Source organism: Cervus elaphus, chromosome 33 (genome assembly GCF_910594005.1).
Source record: "Cervus elaphus chromosome 33, mCerEla1.1, whole genome shotgun sequence".
In the NCBI taxonomy this organism is placed as follows: Eukaryota; Metazoa; Chordata; class Mammalia; order Artiodactyla; family Cervidae; genus Cervus; species Cervus elaphus.
In genome coordinates, this window is record NC_057847.1 from 27,409,234 (window position 1) to 27,433,731 (window position 24,498).

Consider the following 24,498-nt stretch of genomic DNA (forward strand, 5'->3'; position numbering starts at 1 on the left):
TGCGACCCCATGGACTGTAGCCTGCCAGGCCCCTATGTCCATGGAATTCTCCAGGTAAGAATACTACAGTGGGTAGTGATTTCCTTCTCCAGGGGATCTTCCCAACCCAGGGATCAAACCTGGGTCTCCTGCATTGCAGGCAGATTCTTTACTGTCTCAGTCACCAGGGAAGCCCTTTCACCAGCTTATCTCATCTGAACTCCGCCACAATCCTATGTAGTTAATTCCCATCAGAGGCATTTATTTTTAACTGATAGGAAAATAAAAATTCAAACATTATGGGATTAGCTCTGTGTTGAAGCACTGGATCCAGGAGCAGAGCCCAAGTCTCTGAGTTCAAGCCCAGTCTTCAGGTCCCCCTGGGCCCACCCTCAGGGACACGGCATGGGTGTTCTGGACCGCAGAGGCCTCTGGGAGGGGACCCAGCAGCGAAGAGACTAGAAACTGACAATTTATTCAAGTAGGACTTGGGCTCCCGCGGTCACTCTTCTACAACTACCACCCGCCACCTCACAACCACAAAACCAATTTTCCACACTGCTTTTCAAAGACAGACATGGAGGAAATGGTTGTGGCAGCAAATGAGTACTTATCCAAGGCATTCATTCTGCCCTAAACCATCTGCTCTGGAAAATTCAAATGGGGACCAAATGCATTTTTTTCCTCTTGGGCTTCACCCTTTTGATTAAAAAGAAGATGACAGACAGACTTAATTCTTTAGGTCAGAATTTATGGACCCATGTTGGCCATTACAGTTTTGTTCTTCTAGTTAATTTATTCAGAACTTTTCAACCTGGCAGACAGAAAAGATCTAATTTCAGTTGATTCACTTTGTTGTATAGCAGACAGTAACGCAACAGTGTAAAGCAATTATACTCTAATTAAAGAAAATTAAGCAAAATAAAGATGTTCAGATAAGCAAACAAAAAGTACTAGGTACTTACTTATTGAAGGATTGTAACCGGTGGGCTTAGCAGTATATTCAAAACAGGCCTTAACCTTGAGGCTGTATAAAATCAAACACATGGTGATTAAGAAATGCCTTACTAAAAAAAAAAAAAAAAAGAAATGCCTTACTGCCCTGGAAAAAAATCTCAACACGTTTCTCATCCTCATATCCCCCCAGTGATGACCGATAAGTAAAAATGTTATATATCCACTTGACAAGATTCCTCTTCCCTTTTCCCCATTTCTCTTAATCTTCCCTGTGGCTCCTCAGGGCAACCGGGTCATCATAAAGCAGAGATATCAAACAGTGGGGGAAGAGTGGACACGGTGCAAATGCTCACCATATCCCACTAGGCGCCCCACAGAGCGTTTTCTGACGGAGATCAATTCTGTTAGGTGTTACTGTGATGGTTTGCTGAATATTAATCACAGGCCGGGATCTGAAGACAAAGAGAAGACAAGCTCAGCCTTTTGCTATCTGGATGTGAGATGAACTCACATACTACACAGGCATCCTCGGATGCTGCATCTTAAAAACCACAGGAAAAACTCTGTTTCCCAATGTTACTCCCGCTCCCCTGTTGCTAAAGAAAACAGCTGTTAACAGACATAATTTAAAACATGATGACGTGATATTTATAAAAATGTTTAAACATGACACATTCAAAATTATAAATTGTTTTATATTAATAATTTTAATGTTAATGGAGTTTTTAAACTGAAAGACCAATATGGGCAATATGTAAAAAGTTCCGTAGTTTCCAGGTGAATATGTCTCATCCCCACCCAAACTCTCAAGGAGCTCTGCATGTCCTTCCAGATATATCAGTCTGGTTCAATTAAAAATACTATTTAAAATTAAATTTAAAACAAGCATTTCTTTTAAAGTGGGAGTGTTTCATGCTTACTGGTCTGCATGTTGCTCTTTGTCATTCACATTTCAGAGGTCTTCTCATATCTCTATACACACAAATCTAGTTATTTCTCACAGCTGGTGGTATTGCATCTACCAATGGAACATCATTTATTCAACCAGTCCCTTAATCAGTGGACATTTAGAATTTTGTAAGGCTTTCAGCTGACAAACATCCTTGCCTATACATCTGTGTACATGTATGTGTCCTAAGTTCATACGTCTGTTTATCTGTAGGATAAATTCTTAAGCAGAATTTTTGAGTCAAACAATATATGCATTTTTAATTCTGGGTAATCTTGCCCACCCTCCCCCCAAAAAAGCTCCAAAAAGGTTATACCAACATACATCTAACACCTGGGGTGCTCATTAGCAGGATTTCTACACATATGTGAATTTTAGTAATCTAGGCAAGTCCCCATTTTACAGTATCTGAGCTTCCTATCTTCCCTCGGACTCTCCTATCTCCAACCTCAGGTGCTTGCCAGTACTGACCACAACTTTTCTACCCCCACAATATCTCTATAAGCAAAGCCTGGAAGCCTTTATCCTTTCCTATCTCTGCCTTAACCCAACCTCACGGACACACAGGAAATGGAATCCTACACCTTTAGCCCTTCTCACCATGTAAAAACATCATCCTTCTCCCTTATATGTTCTTCCTACCCGCCACAGCCAAAGGGGTCACCAAGGGCCTATGGCTTGATCCCTGCACCACTGGCACAGAAATGCACGGCTGTGGTGGTTGGGGCGAAAGGGCTGGGCAGACGGTGCACTCTCGCCTCTGTCTCTCCCCACCTGAACTCAGAGTGGCTCCTATGGTTCCATTCCCACAGGGATTCAGTCACACCGACTTCGGTGGGTTTGTGGTAAACCCAGCCATCCTGGAGAACAGTGTTCCACAGCAAAGTGCATTCCAAATTCCAAAGAGCTAGTCTGAACTTCTGGGATCAATCTATCTGTAGGCCAGACAGAGAGTGAGCACCTTCATGGGGAAGGCAGGAGCCAATAAAAGGGCAAATGATGCTCACGTTTTTTTCATTTCCCTTTATCTTAATTGTTTATCTTTCTATTGTTATTTTACATTGGAGACACTGCAGGTTTGGGTGCAGACCACAGCAATAAAGCAAAGATTGCAATAAAGGAGTCACTTGAATTTTTTGGTTTCCTAGTGCATAAAAGTTATGTTTACACTATACTGTAGTCTATTAAGTTGCAATGGAATTATGTCTAAAACACAGTGTACCTGCCTTAATTAAAAAATACTTTATTGCTTAAAAAAATGCTAATCAGCATCTGGGCCTTCAGGAATTCACAGCAGTAATATCCAAGATCACCATAATTAAGTAATAATAAATGAAAAACTTATAATAACAATAAATGAAAAATGTTACAAGAACTACCAAAATGTGACAGAGATACATGAAGTAAACACATGTTGGGAAAATGACACCTTGCCACAAGCCTTCAATTTTTAAAAACAAAACAAAACAAAAAAAATCCCACAGTATCTGTGAAGTACAGTAAAACAAAGTGCAATAAAATGAGGTATGCCTGTAGGTATGTTTCTAAAGTTTTGAGAGCATATTTAGAAGACAAAAAGTTCATAAATGTTTTAATACCAGTTGCTACAGACGCTAGAGTGCTTTACATATAATAGTATTAAGGCTTTGGTGCTGTATACACTTCAAAATAAATATTTTAACACACACTTCTGCCTAAATGCTGTTTTTAAACACACAATATACACAATTTTCAGAGCATATTATATATGGAATCATAAAAATGCCTTTTAACACATAAAGCAAATTATTATTGCTCAGTTGTCTTGTGTTTAGTTGGCATTTACTCATTAAGTATCATAGTACTAGCATGATTTAGTGGAGACTGACATTGGGAAGATTTAGGTACCATGCCCTGCTCTCACAGGATCCAGGCTCAAAAGGACAAGCAAGTCCTGGGCTTCTGTTCTTCTTATTTGTGAAATAGGAAAGTTATCTTATTAGCCAAGGCTTTTGAAATTCATTTTCATACTATCGATGAGGAAAGAAGGAACATATATACAGGATTCACAGTCAACCTACTTATGGGGACAGGAAATTAAGGGTATTAAAATATCAATTACATACAGATACAAATATTTAACTGGCTAAAGACAAGTTATCTCCTGGGAAAGTCTTGGGAACCAAATTTTGTTACAGGAATTCAAGTCTTCTTGACACCAGAGGTATGTATCTCAAACTAGAACTTGAAGTTCAAATTGCTTTTGGATGGAAACTGCTAAAGTAATCGAATGTTATACTATACTCTTCTACCTTTAAAAAAATGTTGACTATTTTAAGGTTAATACCTAACACATGAACAGAGAGAAACAGGCATATAAAGGCAGTAACAGACATTCATTCAAACTTTTTTTAAAACTTCTTCCTTTGGCCTAATATTCCAGATACATTTTTCTTCACACTTTCACGTCTCCCACTTTTGCCATCTGTAAAGTCTCTTCTGGTTCTTAGCTTTCACATAAAATGCACATATATAAATGCACAGTATATTCTGTCTTTTTTTAAGTAGTATTCTCTTCAAAAGTATCCTGGTGTCATTTTATTATCACCAGGGGTTTTGGTTAGGATACTATTTTAGATATAGAGGCTACATCTGTGCTTGGCATCCTTCCAGAAGAATACAGAGCAATGACGGTACCAAGTGTACACATGACATACAGATTATTTTTCATTTAGGGTTTCGCTGTACCTCGCTGCCCATTTCTTTGACGGGATTCTTTAGATAAAAATGACTATAAAGCAAAATAGTTTTTTTAAAAAACAAACAAAACCCAAATGGTTCATTTTCACCAATGATCAAAGAATTGCAAATTCAATCAAAAGATGAGATCACACCACAGTGGCAAAAATTAAATAGATTCATCCTGTTGGGTGTCAGTAAAGGTGTGAGAAAATGGGCCCTCTGGTAGGTTGCTGCTGTGAGCATAAATTGCTACAACTTTTCTGTGGGTATATGTATGAACAAGGGTTTCCCAGGTGGCTCAGTGGTAAAGAATCCATCTAGCTGCCAATGCATGAGATGGAGGTTCAATCCCTGGGTCAGGAAAATCCCCTGGAGAAGGAAATGACTACTCACTCCAGTATTCTTGCCTTGGAAATCCCATGGACAGGGGAGCCTGGCAGGCTGCAGTCCATGTGGTTGGAGCCGGAGACTGACTGAGTACACATACACATGCACATGATGAATAAAAAAATGTGCTAACCTTGATCCCAGCAATTCTATTTCTAGGAATTTTTCTTTAAAAAAATCCATTACATGGAGATATATATATATATATACATTACACTATCTAACACAGTTTATAATAGCTAAAAGTCACAGACTATCTAAAAATTCCATCAACCAAGGACTCATTAAATGCGTATTATGGAAAAACATTGAGCTTTTAAAAAGAATAAGATTGATATATCTGTATTAACAAGGAGAGAAAATGGAAGAGGCTAATTTTTACAAACGAGAATAGAGGACAGCAGTTATAGTATGGCTGTTTGATGACACCCTAGAAGTGGAGAGAGACCCAAAACTATTAAAAGTTGTTTGATGGAAAGAAAGAACATTGGAAAACTTGCACTTAACTGCAATTCTGTATTAACCTTTTTAAAAAAAAAACAAAAAAAGAATGTGCTACTTTTTAAATTAAAAAAAATGTTTTGCACAATTTTTCCTGGCAATTTCCAGCAGTGGTGGAATTGTTGGGATAAGGCCACTGAGACACAGCTGATGGGCAAACCGCTGCAGCCTTTCTGGAGATCATTGTGGTTGAAGGAATCACGAGTACTAAAACACACATGCCCTTCAACTTCGCAACTCACTTTTAGGACGTTATCGTAAGGAAATAATCTAGGACGCGAAGAAAAGTAAGGATGCTTACCAGCTCTGTGTATCTAGGAAGCAAACCACCAAACCTGGAAAGCAACCTAACTGTCCAATGACAGTATAGTAGTTGTTAAATAAACTATGACCCCAAATAAACAACCCAAAAGTTGTTAAATAAACACATGACCCATGTGATGTCTCAGACAACCATTAACTTCATTTCAGAAAAGTACTCAACGACAGGGAAATAACCCACTATGCATCATACTCACTCACAGAAAAAGGCCACTATTCATTACAAACCAGCAAAAGTAGGTTACAAAACTATATGTACACTACAATCTCAATTCTGTTAAACATACATGTTTATTCACACAAAAAAACCTAGAAGGATATAAACCAAAATTTTGGAGTTTCTTAATGGATGGTAAAATACAGTACATTCATTTCCTTCTTTAAATTCTTTACACGGTCAAATTCTTTGTTTCAGTTTTTATAAATGTAAAGGTAAAAAATTTCCACCAGTTCTGACCTTTTTAAAAAAATTAGTTCAAAATTACACCAAGACTTTACAAAATAGGTTTTTATTACATCGTTGTACTACTCTCAAGAGAAAAAAAAAATTCAAAACTCATACAAGACTTCACCTTTAAAGTACAGTTGTTACAAATTTCAATTCAAAAGGTAAAAAAAAAACAAAAACAAAACAAAACTCTAGTGTAAGTAGATTTACCAAACAAGCTTAAAGCAAGAGATTACATACCTGAAAATAGTTACCGAATCTGAGAGGGAACCAACAGCAACATCAGGGTAGGAGTTTCTATCAAGGTCCATGTTTCCAGCAATTGAATATCCAAAAAAAGGTGATTTACCCTCAAGAACCTGAAAGGAACAGGGCATCAGAATGGACACCCGGCTTAAATAAGGCTTTTACTTATGCTTTGAAGATAAATCTCTTTTGAACTGAAGTTAAAGAGTTTACTTACAAATTATATTAAATCACAACTGAAATATAAATAAGTATACACATGATCAAACATTTCATGCATTTTATTTTCATAAAAGTTACCTGATTTATGTTGTATCTCAAAAGACAGAAGAGAAGCTTTGATAACCCTATGTACTATATTAAGTCAATCAGTGTATTTCAAACCAAACTTCTCTTCCTGCCCTCCAAATGTCTTATTTTCCTCTAAAGCAATTTTTAGATTTTGGTATCTGAATTCTCTATGCAATTACAATCATCTCTTATGTTTGTCCAGTTTCATCCCTTCTTAATATGCTACTAAAGGAAATGTATGACATTCCACTTCTTTATGCTGTCAGAGTAGAAGAATCTTTTCCTTTAGCTTAGTTTGATTCTTAATTTACCAAAGAAATTTTACAATTTAAAACAAGCAGCTTATTGCATTTAAATCTATTTACAAGTTATTTTCTAATAATTTTTTATAAAACCAAAGTTCATACTACTGTAGACTTGTAAGTAACATATGATTAGTGTGAAAATTCACATAAACCTAAACAATCCATTGGAAAGAAAATTATTGAGACCTTAACTGCAGAAATCCAAGTTATCTGGTTACCTGTGTTGGTTTGGTATTTATTCCATTCGCAGATCCATGATAGATAAAAACCTTCCCCTTACCATCATAGGGTGCTCCAACTGCAATATCTGTTAACAACACCACATTTTAACAAACGTCACATTTTAAAAGCATTCCAATACAATATTTTAAAATACGTCATGACAAGTGTACCCCAATGTTCATAGCAGCACTGTTTATAATAGCCAGGACATGGAAGCAACCTAGATGCCCATCAGCAGACGAATGGATAAGAAAGCTGTGGTACATATACACAATGGAATATTACTCAGTCATTAAAAAGAATATATTTGAATCAGTTCTAATGAGATGGATAAAACTTTACAGAGTGAAGTAAGCCAGAAAGAAAAACACCAATACAGTATACTAATGCATATATATGGAATTTAGAAAGATGGTAACGATAACCCTATATGCAAGAAAGAAAGAGACACAGATGTATAGAACAGACTTTTGGACTATATGGCAGAAGGCGAGGGTGGGATGATCTGAGAGAACAGCATCGAAACATGTATATCATCAAGTGTGAAACAGATCACCAGCCCAGGCTGGATGCATGAGACAAGTGCTCAAGGCTGGTGCACTAGGAAGACCCAGAGGGATGGGATGGGGAGGGAGGTGGGAGGGGGGATCGGGATGGGGAACACATGTAAATCCATGGCTGATTCATGTCAATGTGTGGCAAAAAACCACTATAATATTGTAAAGTAATTAGCCTCCAACTAATAAAAATAATTGGGAAAAAAATAAAAATAATAAAAATTAAAAAAAAAATAAAATGCAAATACTCCCAGGAAAAAATAAAATAAAATGTCATGAGCACTCACTATTTTAGACAATCACATAATCCATAAATCATGACCATTTCACAATCTATTGTCTACCTGGGTAGCCATCTTGATTAATATCACCAATATTTTTGACTGCAATGCCAAACATAGAATCTTTGGTTCCATTAAGACGAATCGGCTTGACATTATTCCATCTGCCTTGCTGGTTAATGTAGACATACGCTGCACCTCCAACTTCTCCACTTCTATCAAAATACTGTGGGGCTCCAATAACTATATCTTGCCACCTGAAAACATAATGAGGGGAAGACTTGTTAACCACTGGCCAAAATATCAGCAAGCTTAGGGAGAATCCCACATGAACAGGTACTAAGGACACAAAGAGATATGATAAAAAGGACCTCAAATCTGGAATTTATATCTCATCTCCCTAGTTTTTTTTTTAAACTAGGTAGTCTCTAATAACACCCAAAGGAAAACATCAACTGTAAGAACTTGAAGCCAGTTTCCAAGTTACATCTATAGTGCAGAGAAAGTCCCAGTAAAGATTCCACTCACTTCCACCTTCAACCTTCTACCAAAGACCCAGATTGGACCACCAACCAGAGACCTTTGTATCAACTTTGTCACCAATCCCTACTTTCAACAGGACATTCTGGCTGCTCCAATAGCCCCTTAAGAAACCACAAAACAGAACCACATAGGTGTCATTTTTTTTTAGTTAAATTTTAATTCTCATGGACCCATGATCCTAGGACAGAGTAAAAACTGAAGACTGAAAATGTAATCCTACATCCTAGGGATGGTAATCAATGTCTGCTACCAAAATATAAGTGAGGAAGACTGATGGGATGGTAAAAATTTGGCAGCAGAAATATTCTTTCCATCAACTAACCTGGAAGGGTATTTCTTCTCCAGACCTATAAAAGCCAGAGCAGCAATGAGTTCTTTGCAAATGTAAAATAACCTCAGAGGCTCTTACCCATCTTTGTTGAGGTCCACCACTGCCACGTCATAGCCAAATGAAGAAGCCAGCCCTTCCCCATCAAATATGTGCTCAGGGAGGAGGTGTGCAGACTTCAGGTCTCTTTTAAGCAAAACCACAGCTCCACTGTGATTGGCTCTAGGAGCACCAGATACAAAAGTGATGTCATCTTTGGAAACAATACCTTTCCCTGAGTCCAAAGAAAAGCCTAGAAAAACAAAACATGGTACTTATCAACTCTGTTTTTCAGGAGGTATCTAACACTGGTTACTTCATCACTACCTTTCATTTCCCACCACTCTCCCTCTGACCCTCCCCAACAGCTATCATATCTCTGATAAGAGTTACAGAACCAGGAGATCTGACTCAAGCACAAAATAGTAGGTATTTCCCTGTTTTCTACAGGTGTACATTAAATATATTAAGACATTTAAAGAAAAGTACCTGTGCTAGTTAGTTAGCACTTTTGTAACTTCAATCATGAAGCATACATGCTACTTAAGAATCAGTTCAAACTCCATTCCAATACTGAAACTGCTGTAAAAGGAGATCCAGCTAGATACTAAATTATCAAGGGAAAGTTACATCCTGTACACCAAGATGCAACCTGACTAGCATAATTGAGTGCCTATGGGTTTTGCTATAATGCAGTGATTAGTAACTTCTATATTCATCAATCTCCTTGGTCATCAGGCAGTAAAAGAATGCTAACAACATTAATATACCACAGCCAGCATTCTACTCCTTAGGGCCAACTTAGTTCTCAGACACAAACATGCAAACAAAACCATGACTCATGAGATTTGAGAACCTGGCGTAAACAATAGAGGTGAGCAAGTTGTCATCTGTATCAATTACACACTTGTTCAGAGGGCAGAAAAACATTAGAAACCTCATTATAAAGCATCAGGTAGGATGTCAGATTACCAATACTGAAGTTAAATAGCAAGCAGACACAAATGTCCACACATCAAAATTGTCCAAATAAAGCAAATCTTCCTATGTAAAGACGAGGCAGATGCAGAATACTATAAACTCACCCTTTTAATTGGGTTTTATTTATGAAAAGCATCACCACTACTGTTGCAGTTCTCAAATTGTGAAGCGAGTTGAAAAATAGGATGAGCTACAAGTTTAGAAAGGAGACACAGTTGAATCCAGCTCTGGAAGCCACCCTGGCTGCAGAGCCTCAACCGTGGCATGCTTTTTGGGTGTGCTTCACTTGAAATGAAATAGAAAATAAAAAGATTTATGCTCTGTATGGATAAAAAAAAAAAATTCTTAAATGACCATGACCAAGACCATTTATTTGTCATCTCAGAGGTCACAAACCTAGGTAGCTATTCATCATCACATCAGGGGATGTGTCAGGCTGCTCCCTGGGAGGCTGTGTTTTATAAACAAACTGATCGGGATCTGTATAGGAAACGCTGGTCAAAAACAGCAGGCCTGTACACATGCACGGGACGGAAGAGATTGAAGAAAAAGCAATTATGCTTGGTAAGAGGCACACCGGCTACTGCCGTGCTTGCAATGATGAGGCCACTGCTGCATCCGGCAAGCCACCCTCTTTGCCAGCTTCCAAACCTCATGCAGATCATTTTCCTCCTAAAACCTGCTGATTTTTTTGAAATGACAGATGCACAGACAGCCAAAATGTAACAGTAGAAACATGACACTAATTCTCTCCACCCCAACCCAGTATCCGCTTTTGAGGAAATCCATTCTGAAAGTGGCAAATGTGTTTAATAAAAAAAGTTTAGTAGTTTCAAATGTTCCAGTAGACACTAAGATAAAATCCATAGGCATCTATCTTACAAACCAAAGTGTTGGCTTCTTGACCAGAGCCATTAAATTGAAATGGCATAAACTAATCCCTAAGTAACTCATTTGAAGAGGTTGCCTGTTAAAATTTATTCAAATAAAATATTGGTTTATTGATAGTATTAATATTTACCTTGAAAAGAATTTTACCCTGGAAAAATCCTATTTAATAATTGAGACTGCAAACCACTCAGCCCTGTGTTCCCCTCCTGTCCTGCAAAGCCACTGACAGCATTCACATACCCAGCTGCTTCCCACCCTGTCCCAATCATTTTCATGAGCATTTCTTCCCTTGGCTGGGGGATTATTAACTGTGTGACCTTGGACTAGGAAATTCATTTCCCTCAGTCACAGGAATTTTTCCCCCCATCAGCAAAAGGAAAATAATACTTATTTTATAATATAGTTGGAAAGAACAAATAAGACCTATAAAGTAGTAAGTAATAGTGTGATTTATAGTATACGGTAGGTGCTTAACAAGTGCTAAGTATAAGTTTTCTCCGTTCTATGTCTTCACACCAAGATTTTAATTTAGGGTTGGGGGAGTTTCTGAAAAGTTTTTTTTAATTAACAGTATTGTTCATACATATCTATATAATTAGAATAATTTTTAAAGAATATGTTTACTAATACCTTGTTTAGAATTATTTTTAGATCTACACCCATTTTTTTCCCCTTTTTAACCTTCCATTGTTCTAGTAAGAGCTCCAGCATATGGTACTCCTCTATTTTTTAAAAAGAATAGGATACTATTTAGATTTAGTAGATTTTTTACATTTTTTTCCAAGAATTACACAGTAATTATTCTTTATGTCAACTCATACCAAGAATTAAAGCGTTTAAAAGCCTTTGTGTAATTACCATAATGCACATGAATAATTTAGGACACCCATTAGTAACGCAAGCAAGCGTCAGGAGTTAAGGAATTGGCACTTAGACCACAATCTGGGTGTCCTCGGAGCTGCTTTAGCAGTGCGGCTCTGGCTCGGCTGGAAAGGCCCCATGCCACCCGCCAGGGACCTTGTGACAATCCAGAAGCAAGGCCAGCCCTTGGAGAAGGGCAGTCACAGGGGATGGATCTGGAGGTCTTGACCTGCCACTTAAGAGTAACTTCATAAATGCAGCTCTTCAAGAGTATCTCTCCAAAAAGAGGCACTGAAGGGAGAGGGAAGACAACTCGGCCTCTTGCTTACATCCATGCATTGTGTCACGGCTGCGTGGACCGCCTGGTGTGGGTTACAGAAGTGGACATTAGCTCAGGAAACAGACCTCCAGGCAGGAGGACAGAAGATTTTAGGAGACGGTAGGTTTCCTCCTGCTTTGAGGCAGCTCAGGCCAGATACCCCAAGTATCAGTCAGACTACCTCAGGGATCACCAAGCTTTAAATTCCAGTAAATGAAGCCACAGCCCCCAGCTCCAATCTGGCCTTTTCTCAGCCTCACAGTCCAGGGTCCCACGACAGCACTGTTGCACAGAGGCATCTGAAGAAGTAGGCGTGTCATCTACTCTCGTTCCTACCTAAGTAACTGTTAGCAGGAACAGGAACTAGACTTTCGTCATGGTCAGTCTCTCCACCAACTTCATAAGGCCCATCTTCAAAGATGTTCATGTCAAAAAAAGTGTTATTCTTTTGCTCTACGCGAACAATCCCTAAAAGAATGAAATGGTAAAAAAGAAAAAAAAAAAATGAAGATGAAACAAAATAAAATAGATGGTCCTAATAAAAATTCCTGATATTATCATTAAGTTCAGAAAGAAAAGTTTGGAGGAACAAAAGGCAGAAGATGACTTTTGAGGTTATTAAAGTTAAAAAATCCTGTTCGTGTAGGTTTTTACATCAAACAAAATTGTTTTAGCAATAAAAAAAATGCCCACGTGTTTTCATGAATTATCTTTATAATGCCATGAAAATGGAATTATAGATGGAAAATGGAATGTTTAATTAACTAAACCTACAGAAAACTTTTTAATTATATGAACCTGATATATTTTACATTTCCTATAATCCTAAAATCAATTTCGTGAAAGCGAGATTAGTATTTTGATATTTTCTTCCAATAATTTTTAACCAGAGATTTTTAAATCTTCAAAAAATTTTCAGACCTAACCATTGAAAAGAGAAGATCTCACATAGTAAGTCCACTATATGACTTTTTTAAGTGGTAACATTTTAAGTCAGCATTTACAAAGCAGGCAAGATGTATTTCCCATAAACTAAAACATACATAATTGGTGGGTGTTTTTATTTTGTTTTACTATGTATGGCATCTCTTGCTAAAATAAAACTCTTTCTAAATTCAGTGTGTTATTAGATCAAGATAACCCAACAAATACTGCCATGTGGAAGCTTCAGCTAAGGGTGGGTAGTCTAAGAAAATCATTCCCAAAGGTTGCTATGAATGACACACCCAGGAAGGTATTCAAGGACCATTCCTAACACAAATTAAAACTCAGAAATTTTTGAATGAACAATGGAAAATTTTCCTAAGATTTTTCTGACTATAGAAAATATTAGAACATAGGATTTATCATAATAAATTTCTCCCCAAAAAATCTTATTTCTGAATCAGATGTAATTCTCTTCACTATGAATTAGAATCAGGTAAATTGTCCTTCATAATAGAGTGGTTTTCTATACCTGCTTAATTTTGTCAGAAGTTGAACTTTTATTACAGGGGCACTGACCATGTTCCTCTAGGCAAAAATGTGATGTCGCCCTTCACCTGTATCTCGAGATTATTTAAACAATACCATTCAACAAGCTTTCCACCAGTTATCTGCAATCATCTCAAAATTTCCTAATTTCTCATCTGTCTTTCTAACTACCCTGCTTTAGTAGCAAAACATAGCCCGAGTAATACATGACTAAAGAAATGTCTGTATCAATACAATATTATTTGTATACATCACCACTCAATTCTCAGTTTTCAGATCCCCATGTTAAAATTAAAACTTTCAGTTTCATGACACAAGCAAATACAAAACAGCAAAAACTAATGCTAACTATATTTTTACAAAAGGAAGTTAAGTAGTTATATGAATGTAAATTGCTGGCAGAGGGAAAAACAGAACATTCATTTTGACGATTGTTTTTAAAAATCAGAATTAAGATATTTTAATAATCCTACTCTACTTCTATAATATAAAAATGCCTTATAATACATTCTATTTTAATTTAAAACATACTAAACCATGGTGCATAGGCAGAAATTATGCAGTCATTCTAATCTCCATTTCTATAAATACACAACATACCTTTCCAGTTATAAGTGCCTGGGGCTCCAAACGCAATGTAATGGAAGTCTTTAGTAAAAGTAGCTGCTACACCTTGCTGGCAAGAACCAAATTTTTCATGACCTCTCAATCTGCCATCACAAAAACTCCAGTCTCCTCCATCCATATCATCTTCAATCCTGAGATTCTGACTTAGGACATAGCACCTTCCAAAGATGTCTCGGGATTCCTGCTTCGTATTAACATGTTGTCTTTTTTCATATCGATGTGCACACGTCTGCAAGCAAATGAATAAAGTAGCCCACATGTGTTGGCAAACCTGAAGTTCTTCATTACAAACCAATGAAATTATCAACAATCAAGAGGTTAATTCTAAATGGGATGTTAAATGTGTCCTCATCCTGAGACCAGGTCAGAAAACCAGCAAATCTTCCCCAAAGTTGCAAGAAGGAGATCACTATCTAGCACAGGACTTCTGTCTTATCGTCACCCAGAGAATAATGTTGCAGTCTAAATACTGAAGGCCAATCTATAATCCCCTGGAGAAGGAAATGGTAACCCACTCCAGTATTCTTGCCTGGGAAATGCCATGGACAGAGGAGCCTAGCAGGCAACAGCCCATGCAGTCGCAGAAGAGTTGGATATGACTTAGTGGGACTTCCCAGATGGCACCAGTGGTAAAGAACCTGCCTGCTATGCAGGAAACGTAAGAGATGCAGGTTTGACCCCTGGGTCAGGAGGATTCCCTGGAGGGCATGGCAACCCCTCTAGTATTCTTGCCCGGAGAATCCCATGGACAGAGGAGCCTGGCGGGCTACAGTCTAGTGTGGCGGGTCACACACGACTGAAGCAACTTAGCACACATGCACACACACGACTCAGTGTTTAAACAACAATCTGCAATTCACAGGCAATGTATTTGTCAATTTACCTGTCACATAAACAATGGGAAACACCTTCTTTTATCTTCTCAATTTAATTGGCCTTTAGCAGCTACATTAAACCTTTATATCAGTATGTTCATGAAAAGAAGGAACATGTTCCAGAGGAGACAAACATGGACATGTTTTCGCAGGGATTGGGCTAAAACAAAGGAATTTTCCTTTTACCCATACTATTTCCTCATAATCAATCCTATCTTAACTTATCCTTTAAACTCTGAGATTAAGTTTATTTTAAAAGGCAGAGAGCAGTCTTTTAAAAAGGCAGAGAAAAATCATACTGCCAGAGAGACAAAATAAACTCTAATTTTCACATATGGGTATTCATGGCCACCCTCCATATAACACAGACTGAAAATACTTTACAATGTCCAAATCAATATCCATAATGCATCTCTTTAGATGTAAAAATTCAATACTTGGTAAAATTCTCATTTTTCTCAAAATTCTACATAAATTTGTTACAGCAACCAGATTTTAAAAGAGACAGAAAGATCATCGTGATCCAGTCTGGCACCTCCAAGGCCACCTAAAACATTCCATCGAACAACCCTTTTTTCTCAGCTACCACTTCTATCTGAAGTAGCCCAGAAAATAAAAAGTTTAAAATGATCTGATCCTTACTTTGCATGACCATTCCCATATTTTTGTAACTCATCTATAATAGCTGCATAATTCCTAGGACAAAAACCATGGAAGGTTTTGCTTTGGTTTTTCAAGACCACCTAAAGTTGTAGGGACATTCAGTAAAGGTTTTTAAGTAAGTTTTTTGGATCTAAACGTTCTAAGGAAAAGCAGGTTGTAGAGCTGTTTCAAAGTAAATCAGGAATCACAGAAAAAGTAATGGTTTGATTTCCTCTTGACATCAATTCCTGCTGTATAGCAGTCCGTTTTCTAGAATGTACTCTCTAGGCAGGCGGAAGCTGTCTGTTCTGTTCACTGCTAGAAGCCCAGCACCAGCACACAATAGGCACTCAGTGTGGAATGGACACATCTCTCTATACTTACCACGACTTTGCCGCCTGGACCCTGGCTTTGGACAGTGACTCCCATCCACTGATCTTCCTTGCTTTCCGATGAAGGGTCAGCTGCGGAGAAAGCAGCATAGGTCACACACACACACAGCTAGGACTTCAAAGCTACTGCAACAGGCCATGAACCAATAAGTGAGCAAAAACGTAAGAAACAGCTTCTAAACTGCCTTGACTCCAAGTCTAACTACTTAGTAAGTGCAATTACTCAATCCATAAAAATTACTTTCCATCTTAAGAAAACAGGTGAGTGGTTATTGGTATGAATGTTTCACCAAATTCTTTACATAAAATATGTAATTCTACCTGGTGGCCCTTCACCTTGTCTGACACCCAAAATCCCAAGTACAGAAATGACCATCCAAACTAACAAAAAGGGAGTTACTTCTCTATATACCCTCAAATTTGTTACATAATAGCATGAACTTTGCTTTTCTTTACTGGAGATGGGAAAACAAGGCCTCAGATTCACTTTCTATCTTTCTATTGATGAAAAAAAGTAAATTGGTATTATTTATTTTTACCTCTTCGCGTGCTCTTCAGTATCAATTTGAGCCTACTGTATAACCCTACATCCAAAATTTTGCCTTCCTTAATGAGAAGGCAGGCATGATTTTCAATTTTGAATCATTACAAAAACATGAAAATTAAACAATTTTAGGTGAGCAGAAGGAAAAATGCCAAAATATTAAATAAATAGGAATTATCTCTACATTATCAGTGGGTTTGGGTTTTTTTTCTTTATAGTTCAATGTCATTTACAGATTTCTAACAATTAACATATATTATTTTCCAATCAGTTAAAAAAAAGCTGTGCTAAAAAGATTAAAAAAAAAAACTAGAGAAGAACATAAACATGAAGCTGCAAATCTGCGTCAACCAAGAATGTCAAATTAGGTTTGGTTGCAGCTTCTCAGGACACTAATTGCGCTGCCCACCACACAGTCTATACAAAACCAGCCTCCATCTGAGATAGCTGGGAAAAATTTATCCATGTTGTCCAGCTCTCATTTTAGAGAGATCTTATATTTAACAGTCTTTTTCTCCCTAATATTTTAACAGCAAATGAGAACTTTTGGCTGCTGAGTACAGGATACACGTTCAATTTTCTGAACAATTTTTCAACCATCTCCTGTAGAACCTCAACACATCACTAGGTGGCAACATTGATACACCATACCAGTTTGGAACCCAGGGTTGGGGAGACAGCAAAACGCGGCAAGCAAAGTGACTTAAAAAGTAAACGTTCTCAGGGCACACAAGAAACAGTCAAGGCCCATGCAACTAAGAGAGGCCTTCTCCCCAAGAATAAATGCTTTTTCCCCTCTTTCCTTCCTCTTGGAAAGGGCAAGTGGGATACAGGTTGAGTTGGCCAAGGGAAGACTGAGCAAGTGCAGAAGAACACACCGTCGTTATCAAACTCAACTCGCGTGCACGGCCCCCGGGACGTGATGTCGCAGCTATACAAGCCTCCGGTTCTGTTGGCCTTCTGCAGCGGGAGGGCCACCGCGCGGGGCGCCCCCACCAGCAATCTGTGGGCGAAACAGAGAATTTGGAGATTTGAGCTGAATGTGCATTTAACATTCAGAGTCAGAGCCAAGAGATACCGGAGTTATTCTCTGTCAAAAAGTCTCCTAATTCTCCGCCAGTTTAGGTGGTGAGGGAGAACACGGGCAGAGCCCTGGGACACAGACAAAGATGCAAGGAAAGCACAAGAAAAGGGGTTGTTGAAACAGGTGAACAGGTGAACGATACGCCTGTCTCTCACAGTATCAGCCGCTCTCTGCTGGGCACGCATCTGCTGTTTTAAGAAGACACTTTCCGCAGAGCTTGCCCCCTACACCTAAGCCAAGGACATCACAAGGAACTCAGACAAAACAAACACTCCCTCACTGGGGGAGAAAAACGGTCACACTAAACTGAAATGATAACACATCTGTTTCTAACACTGTGTCTTCTTAGGGTGGGGGTGCAGGGTTCAAAGGTGATTTTTGAATATCCCCCAGATTTTCAGTTTATATACTGTTTAATTGATTAAACCAGGCGGCCACTGGACTGAGGCGGGTCTAAGGCTATGGCAGCCTAGGGAAGCAAACTGAAATCTCAGCCTGTAAATGTCTCAAGGTTACAAAACCAAACCCAAGGGCAACCGATCACAAACAGGCACCCAGACGGTAAGCCAATCGAATCATTTCCTCACTTTGCTTCCTTACTGTCCTTACTTTCGGTGTCTTTCCCTGCTCTTGCTGGTTCAACACTGCCAGGTTTGCACTGATTTCTGCTCAAATAAACTCATCAAGTTTTTAATATGCCTCAGTTTACCTTGTAACAATATAGATTTGGAACCAAATCTTTGCCCGAGACACAACTCGACCGAATTACTGTTTTGTAGCCTCTTTCTGCATCAATTCTCACTTTCTGGCGCTTGGTCATCTTGACAAATTCCTCTTCTATCATCCAATCACTATCCACCAAGGACTCAGGGATGGTCTGAGCGTACCTTCTATGCAGTAGGCACCACAATGTTCCCTCTCCCCTCCCACCTCAGAGTTCTTGCCATCTCCAGTAAGAGAGGCTCCTAAGCTAAACCCACAATCCTTAAAAGTTCACTGCTTCTCAGCCAATAGGATCTTTAAAGACCCACTATCTTTCTGCTATGTTCTTTTGCTAATGTCTTTTTTCTTTTTTTAATTGAAGGGTAATTGCTTTACAGAATTTTGTTGTTTTCTGTCAAACCTCAACAGGAATCAGCCATAGCTATACATATATCCCCTCCCTTTTGAACCTCCCTCCCATCTTCCTCCCCATCCCACCCCTCTATATTGATACAGAGCCCCTGTTTGAGTTTTCTGAGCCACACAGCAAATTCCTGTTGGCTATCTATTTTACATATGGTGATGTAAGTTTCCATGTTACTCTTTCCACACATCTCACCCTCTCCTCCCCTTTCCCCATGTCCATAAGTCTATTCTCTATGTCTGTTTCTCCATTGCTGCCCTGTAAATAAATTCTTCAGAATCATTTTTCTAGATTCCATATATGTGCATTAGAATATGATATTTATCTTTCTCTTTCTGACTCACTTCACTCTGTATGATAGGTTCCAGGTTCATCCACCTCATCAGAACTGACTCGAAAGTGTTCCTTTTTATGGCTGAGTAATATACTATTGTGTATATGTACCACAACTTCTTTATCCATTCATCTGTCGATGGACATCTAGGTTGCTTCCATGTTCTAGCTATTGTAAATAGTGCTGCAATGAACAATGGGATACATGTGTCTTTTTCAGCCCTGGTTTCCTCAGGGTATATGCCTAGGAGTGGGATTGCTGGGTCATGTGGTAGTTTTATTCCTAGTTTTTAAAGGAATCTCCATACTATCTTCCATAATGGCTGTCTCAATTTACATTCCCACCAACAGTGCAAGAACGGTTTCCTTTTCTCCACACCCTCTCAGCATTTATTGTTTGTGGACTTTTTGATGATGGCCATTCTGACCAGTGTGAGGTGATAGCTCATTGTGGTTTTGATTTGCATTTCTCTGGTAATGACCAACGTTGAGCATCTTTTCATGTGTTTATTAACCATCGGTAAGTCTTCTTTGTAGAAATGTCTGTTTAGGCCTTTGGGTTGCTAATGTCTTTTAATTACCATCGGTTTTACAGTCTTTGGGGTCTGGCTAACTAACTGACGACAAGGAAAAGAAACAAAGAGAAAAGGACACACACTGGACACCAGACAGACAGAAACAGCAGAGAAGAGAAACCAGGCTAGAGCTGGGAAAACGGCTGGGAACACAAATGTAAACCAACAGCCAACTCCCAAAACAGAAAAGCCAATCCTGGCCTTCAAGAAACTCCTAACTCTCAGATGCAAATAACAAAAACGAAGACAAATAACACCACCACTCTCTCCCGGCCCAACGACAGGCCTTATTGCTTTTGTCGTTGCTATGATCCCAATAAAGGATTTAACTTATTTTCCTTTAAAACCAATGCAGTGCAGTGGGTACAATGGAATAAAAATGCACTGGGAAAATAGAGAGGGGTACCAGACTCTGCCAGGGACAGCCAGTGACACAGACCCTACAGAACACTGGCAGACTCGCTCACATGTGAACACGGAGCCCGGGCACCATCCTTCCCCCAGACCCTTGCACAGCAGCACCAGCAGCCTCTACCTCCAGTCCATCCAACATTTACAGGACGAAGTAGCACACTCCAAGGTACAGAACTGGAACAGAGACTGGGCGGGACTTCTGGGCAGAGCAAGGCCAAGGGCTGCTATCCCCACACCTATTTCGTTAACATCATCCTTGCTTGATCCCAGGGGTTCCAACCAAGAGCTGCAAGATGAACTAGCCTAGACCCTGTGAGTGAACAGGTTCAATGACTCAGCAAGGGTGAAGACGGAACCTTGTCCAGGTCCTGGGAGGGATAAGCAAACTGCTAGGCTCAGAAGCACAGGATGTGGGCACTGGAAGCACTGGAAAATGTGTTCGGCCCTCTAACTCTGCAGAGGAGCAAACAGGCTTTTGGGAGAAGGTTAAGTACTCTGCCCCTAAGGTCTCATAGGTAGCTGAGAGTCAGGAAAAAAAACCCCTTTGGAGCCATGTTTTCTCCATTCCTTTAAATTGCTTCCTAGGAAATAAAACCCAGGATTTTTCGGGTATTGACAGTCTAGCTGGAAGGGCAAAACCTACACAAGTGAAACATTGAAGCAAGACTGGTTTCCTTTACTGACAGATTTAAGACCAGCGCAGAAAGGGTGAGGGAAGGCGGAGCATTTTTGCAGCTGGGTGGGGCGAAGGTCAGGAGGAGATTTCCTATAAAGGTAATGATGACTCCAAAGGGAAGGCGGTAAGTAAAGAGCAGGCCAGGAGTTCCAAGGTTATTACAGTGTATCTTCTCTGACCACTTCCTCTCCTCATCCCCACCCAAGGAGCCTGGCAAGCTACCCCAAAGGCGGGTATTGGGCTTGTTATTTCCTGTTGACCGTCCTTGCTCATTCATTCATTTATTCATTCCACAAACATTTAAGAGCCTCCTAGGATGAGTAAGAATTGCCCCCTCTCCCTACCCAACCCTGGCCCTGCGGAAGCCAGATCCATTATCTTTAAATGGCAGGGAGATGGAAGCCATGCCAGGGTGGGGCAGAGTGCTGTGCCTGGTCCAGAGGGCACTCAGTCTGCCCCGAGGAAGTGTCACCTAGAGATGTCAGGAGCGGGAGGTGGCCCGGTGAGGGGGTGAGGGGCACAGCACGTGCCAAGGCTGGCAGGGAAGGAGCCAGAGTTAATGGAGGCATAAGAATCGGCGATGTAACAAGAAGGGGTTTGGGGATGGGCAACCCGGCCTCTGGAGCTCCACGTTCCGGTGCAAAGGGCCACAGAGGCGCACCTGCCGAGCAGGCTGGCTTCCGCCAACCCTCTAGCCCCACAGGTGCTTCCGGGTTTCCTGTTGTTGACAATGCTGCTGATATTGTTCCATTTACACAGACAATCCTTCAGATCAAGCCGCTCCCTCCAGCTCTTTCCGGTCACGCCCTCCCCCCACCACACCCTCCAGCTACCTGGGAGGACTTCTGCCTCTAGGGTACCTGGAGATTTCCAGTTTCCCTGACCCTCTAACACAACATGCAGGACAGACCGGCCCTTCAACTCCAGTTTGCTGGCTGGTTATATAAGCTGTGGCAACAAAAATTTCCCCTGTGCTATAAATGCCAAGCTCCTATAGAAGATTTTGGGGTGGGGGGATAACACAGAAGGAAAAGAGAACTTGACAAAACAAGAGAAATGTACCTCTGGAAAACACTGTTAGCTGTCACATCGCCTCCTGTGTTCCCTGCCTTGTCCTTTTCTCCCAGGTCCCTGCTCTAACTGTACCCCATTCCATGAAACCCACACTTACAGGAAAATCAGGAAAACAATGGCGCGGGCAGGTGGAGCTCAGTCAGATAATATCAGAGTCACAGAAAAGGAAAGGAAGCACTTTGATGGAAGAAGCCGGTACTCCCCTTTCCACCCCCCAACCCCCCCGCATCAAAGTCAACAACTGACAGGTGTCTTAATCCTCAAGGTAAAGTTGCCCTCACTTGTTCAGGAACTAAGCAAGTTCTGATTTCTGCTTAGAACCAGCCTTCATCACAAAAGATCACAACCCATTCGCTAAGGCTATGCCTGGCAAGGACAAAGAAATGAAAACAGAGCTGTATGTACCCAGTCAGTGACACTGGCCTGGTGCAACCCATCGACTTCCTAATTAAGTCTTTTGGGACCTGGGCACTGGCCTAAGCCAATCGGAATCAGCCAGCTCCAGGAACAAGACGCGTGCAGCTCTAGGACCGGCAGCCTGAATCTGGGGGGAAGACTCGGGCCACATCCAAATCCACTTTCTGCTCAAATGCTACTCTTTTGCCCCCCGTGAAGCTGGTTTTGGTGTGCAGCAGGCAGTTTGGGCACTGCCTGGATGCCCACAGCAACTCCGAGGACCTAGGCAGCAGCTGCCAGGCAGTTCATTTTCCTTTGAGAAGCAGCAGCAGTGGCTGCTCTTCTTACTGACCCATCCAGGATGAGTAGAAGAATTCAGAAGTACAGTAGCAACTCACATTCAGAGTGACAGGGATCAAGGGACCTAAGTTATGGCCTTCAAAGGGAAATGGTGGAAACTAACAGAACAGGGTCCAAGAAACCTATTCCCTTATCAGGTCAAAAGAGAAACCGTAATCAAGGAAGGGCAAGAGTCTGAGTTTGAACTTAGATTGTTTTAGACACCGAAATGAACAAGAAAAATTACTTCCCAAATATCTTTCCACAGGGCCAGTGGACGATCACCTCCACTGTTTTCAAGCTGTACTGACATAAAAACTGCCTTGGGATTCTAACATATTGGAAACCTACCTATAAGATACAAAATTCAAAATGTGCAAAACCACATCATCTTTAAAGATGAGAAATAAAATTTGAAATAGTGAAATACGATGTCAAACTACACAACTGTGGCAGTGACATAAATTCAGGTCTTTGGAGTCTAGATCAAAAGTCTTGGCACAGAGATTCGGGACCCTATCATGTTCTTTAATCACAAAGTTATTTCAAACTTCAAATAAGCCTTACTACTGTTTCCTATAGTCAAGTTCTCTCCCAAATAGAGTCGGTATACTTTTGCACAACTATTAATACAGCAACCAAAAGTTCTAAACACTGGGGTACTTTTAAAACTCTAAGGACAATAGCAGCTTTGCTTCATTGTTTTTGGCACTAATTCATTTCCTCAAGGATTAAAGATTCTGTCTCTAGCTATGCAACTTTGTCCCAGGAAATGTGAAATATTGCTTCATTAGAACAAGGACACTATTATTGCTTAACTTAAAATACAGCTTTCTTAGTTTGTCCAAATTAAGTCTTAAATTAGAAGATGACATTAATAATTCAACTGTCACCTCTACATTTAGCCCATCTTCAAGTTCAGTCCTTAATTTTTAACAGTTATAAAGACAAATGGCAAGAAATAAAAATGAAAGAATTTACAGGAGAGAGCAACAGATTCCATATTCATCCCAAGACCCCACTCTCTGAGCAAACTCCTTTTTTAAAAATTTTGGATTTACTACTCTGTAACTCTAGATATTATGCTGATATGTTTACTTCTCAACTTATCAGCTTTAGACAATTAACTGTTGATGCCACAATAGGAAAAAGAGAGAGCTTAAACTACGAGCTACTTTCCCTCCCATGCTTACTAACTACATTATTTCTTCTATTTGCTACCCTTTATGTTTTAAGTAATATACTTTAACTCTCTTCCCTTTATCAAATTTGACAAAAATTTTTCCATTCCCCAGTTAGGAATATGATGTTATCAGCACTGCTTCCCCAACTTTCCCCTTGGTTTCTCTAAATCCTATTTTTACACTATTATCAGAACTATTACCATTTACATTTTGTGTTGTAACCACAGTTTGGTCACCTGTTCTTTTATATAACCAGGTAAATGTTACTCAGTGGTGAACCAAACAGCGTTGAAATTATTCTCTATCAGGCACCACTATTAGAAGCTCTTGGGGATGTTCCTGGTGGTCCGGTGGATAAGACTCCACAACTACTGGACCTATGCCCTAGAACACACACAACCAGAGAAGCCCGTGCTGCTGCAACAAAGTGCCTGCACAGCCAAAATAAAATATAAATAAAATTTTAGAAAAGCTCTTGACCTCCAAGGGTATTGTTCCTAGCATCAGGGTCAAGCAGACTTGCTTTCCTTACATTCTATCAGTTGTTTGGTGTGCCTGATATTTGGACTACGACTTTTGCTTTTCTTGGCATTCTCATTACCTTTATTTCCCCCTTC

General features: G+C 39.8%; 1 protein-coding gene across 2 annotated transcripts in view; it reads right to left on the reverse strand.

The window, feature by feature from the left end:
• The window catches only part of ITGA6 (integrin subunit alpha 6), an 84,368-nt gene that overhangs the window by 27,095 nt on the left and 32,775 nt on the right, over window positions 1-24,498 (reverse strand). For both annotated transcript variants that reach the window (XM_043894113.1, XM_043894114.1), the window contains exons 2-11: window positions 17,559-17,683; window positions 16,129-16,208; window positions 14,201-14,456; window positions 12,464-12,595; window positions 9,118-9,328; window positions 8,229-8,422; window positions 7,324-7,412; window positions 6,504-6,622; window positions 1,290-1,388; window positions 945-1,006 (exon numbers count right to left, since the gene is read on the reverse strand). In XM_043894113.1, the coding sequence (XP_043750048.1) occupies window positions 945-1,006; window positions 1,290-1,388; window positions 6,504-6,622; window positions 7,324-7,412; window positions 8,229-8,422; window positions 9,118-9,328; window positions 12,464-12,595; window positions 14,201-14,456; window positions 16,129-16,208; window positions 17,559-17,683 (1,367 nt within the window). The remainder of the gene's footprint in view (window positions 1-944; window positions 1,007-1,289; window positions 1,389-6,503; window positions 6,623-7,323; window positions 7,413-8,228; window positions 8,423-9,117; window positions 9,329-12,463; window positions 12,596-14,200; window positions 14,457-16,128; window positions 16,209-17,558; window positions 17,684-24,498) is intronic.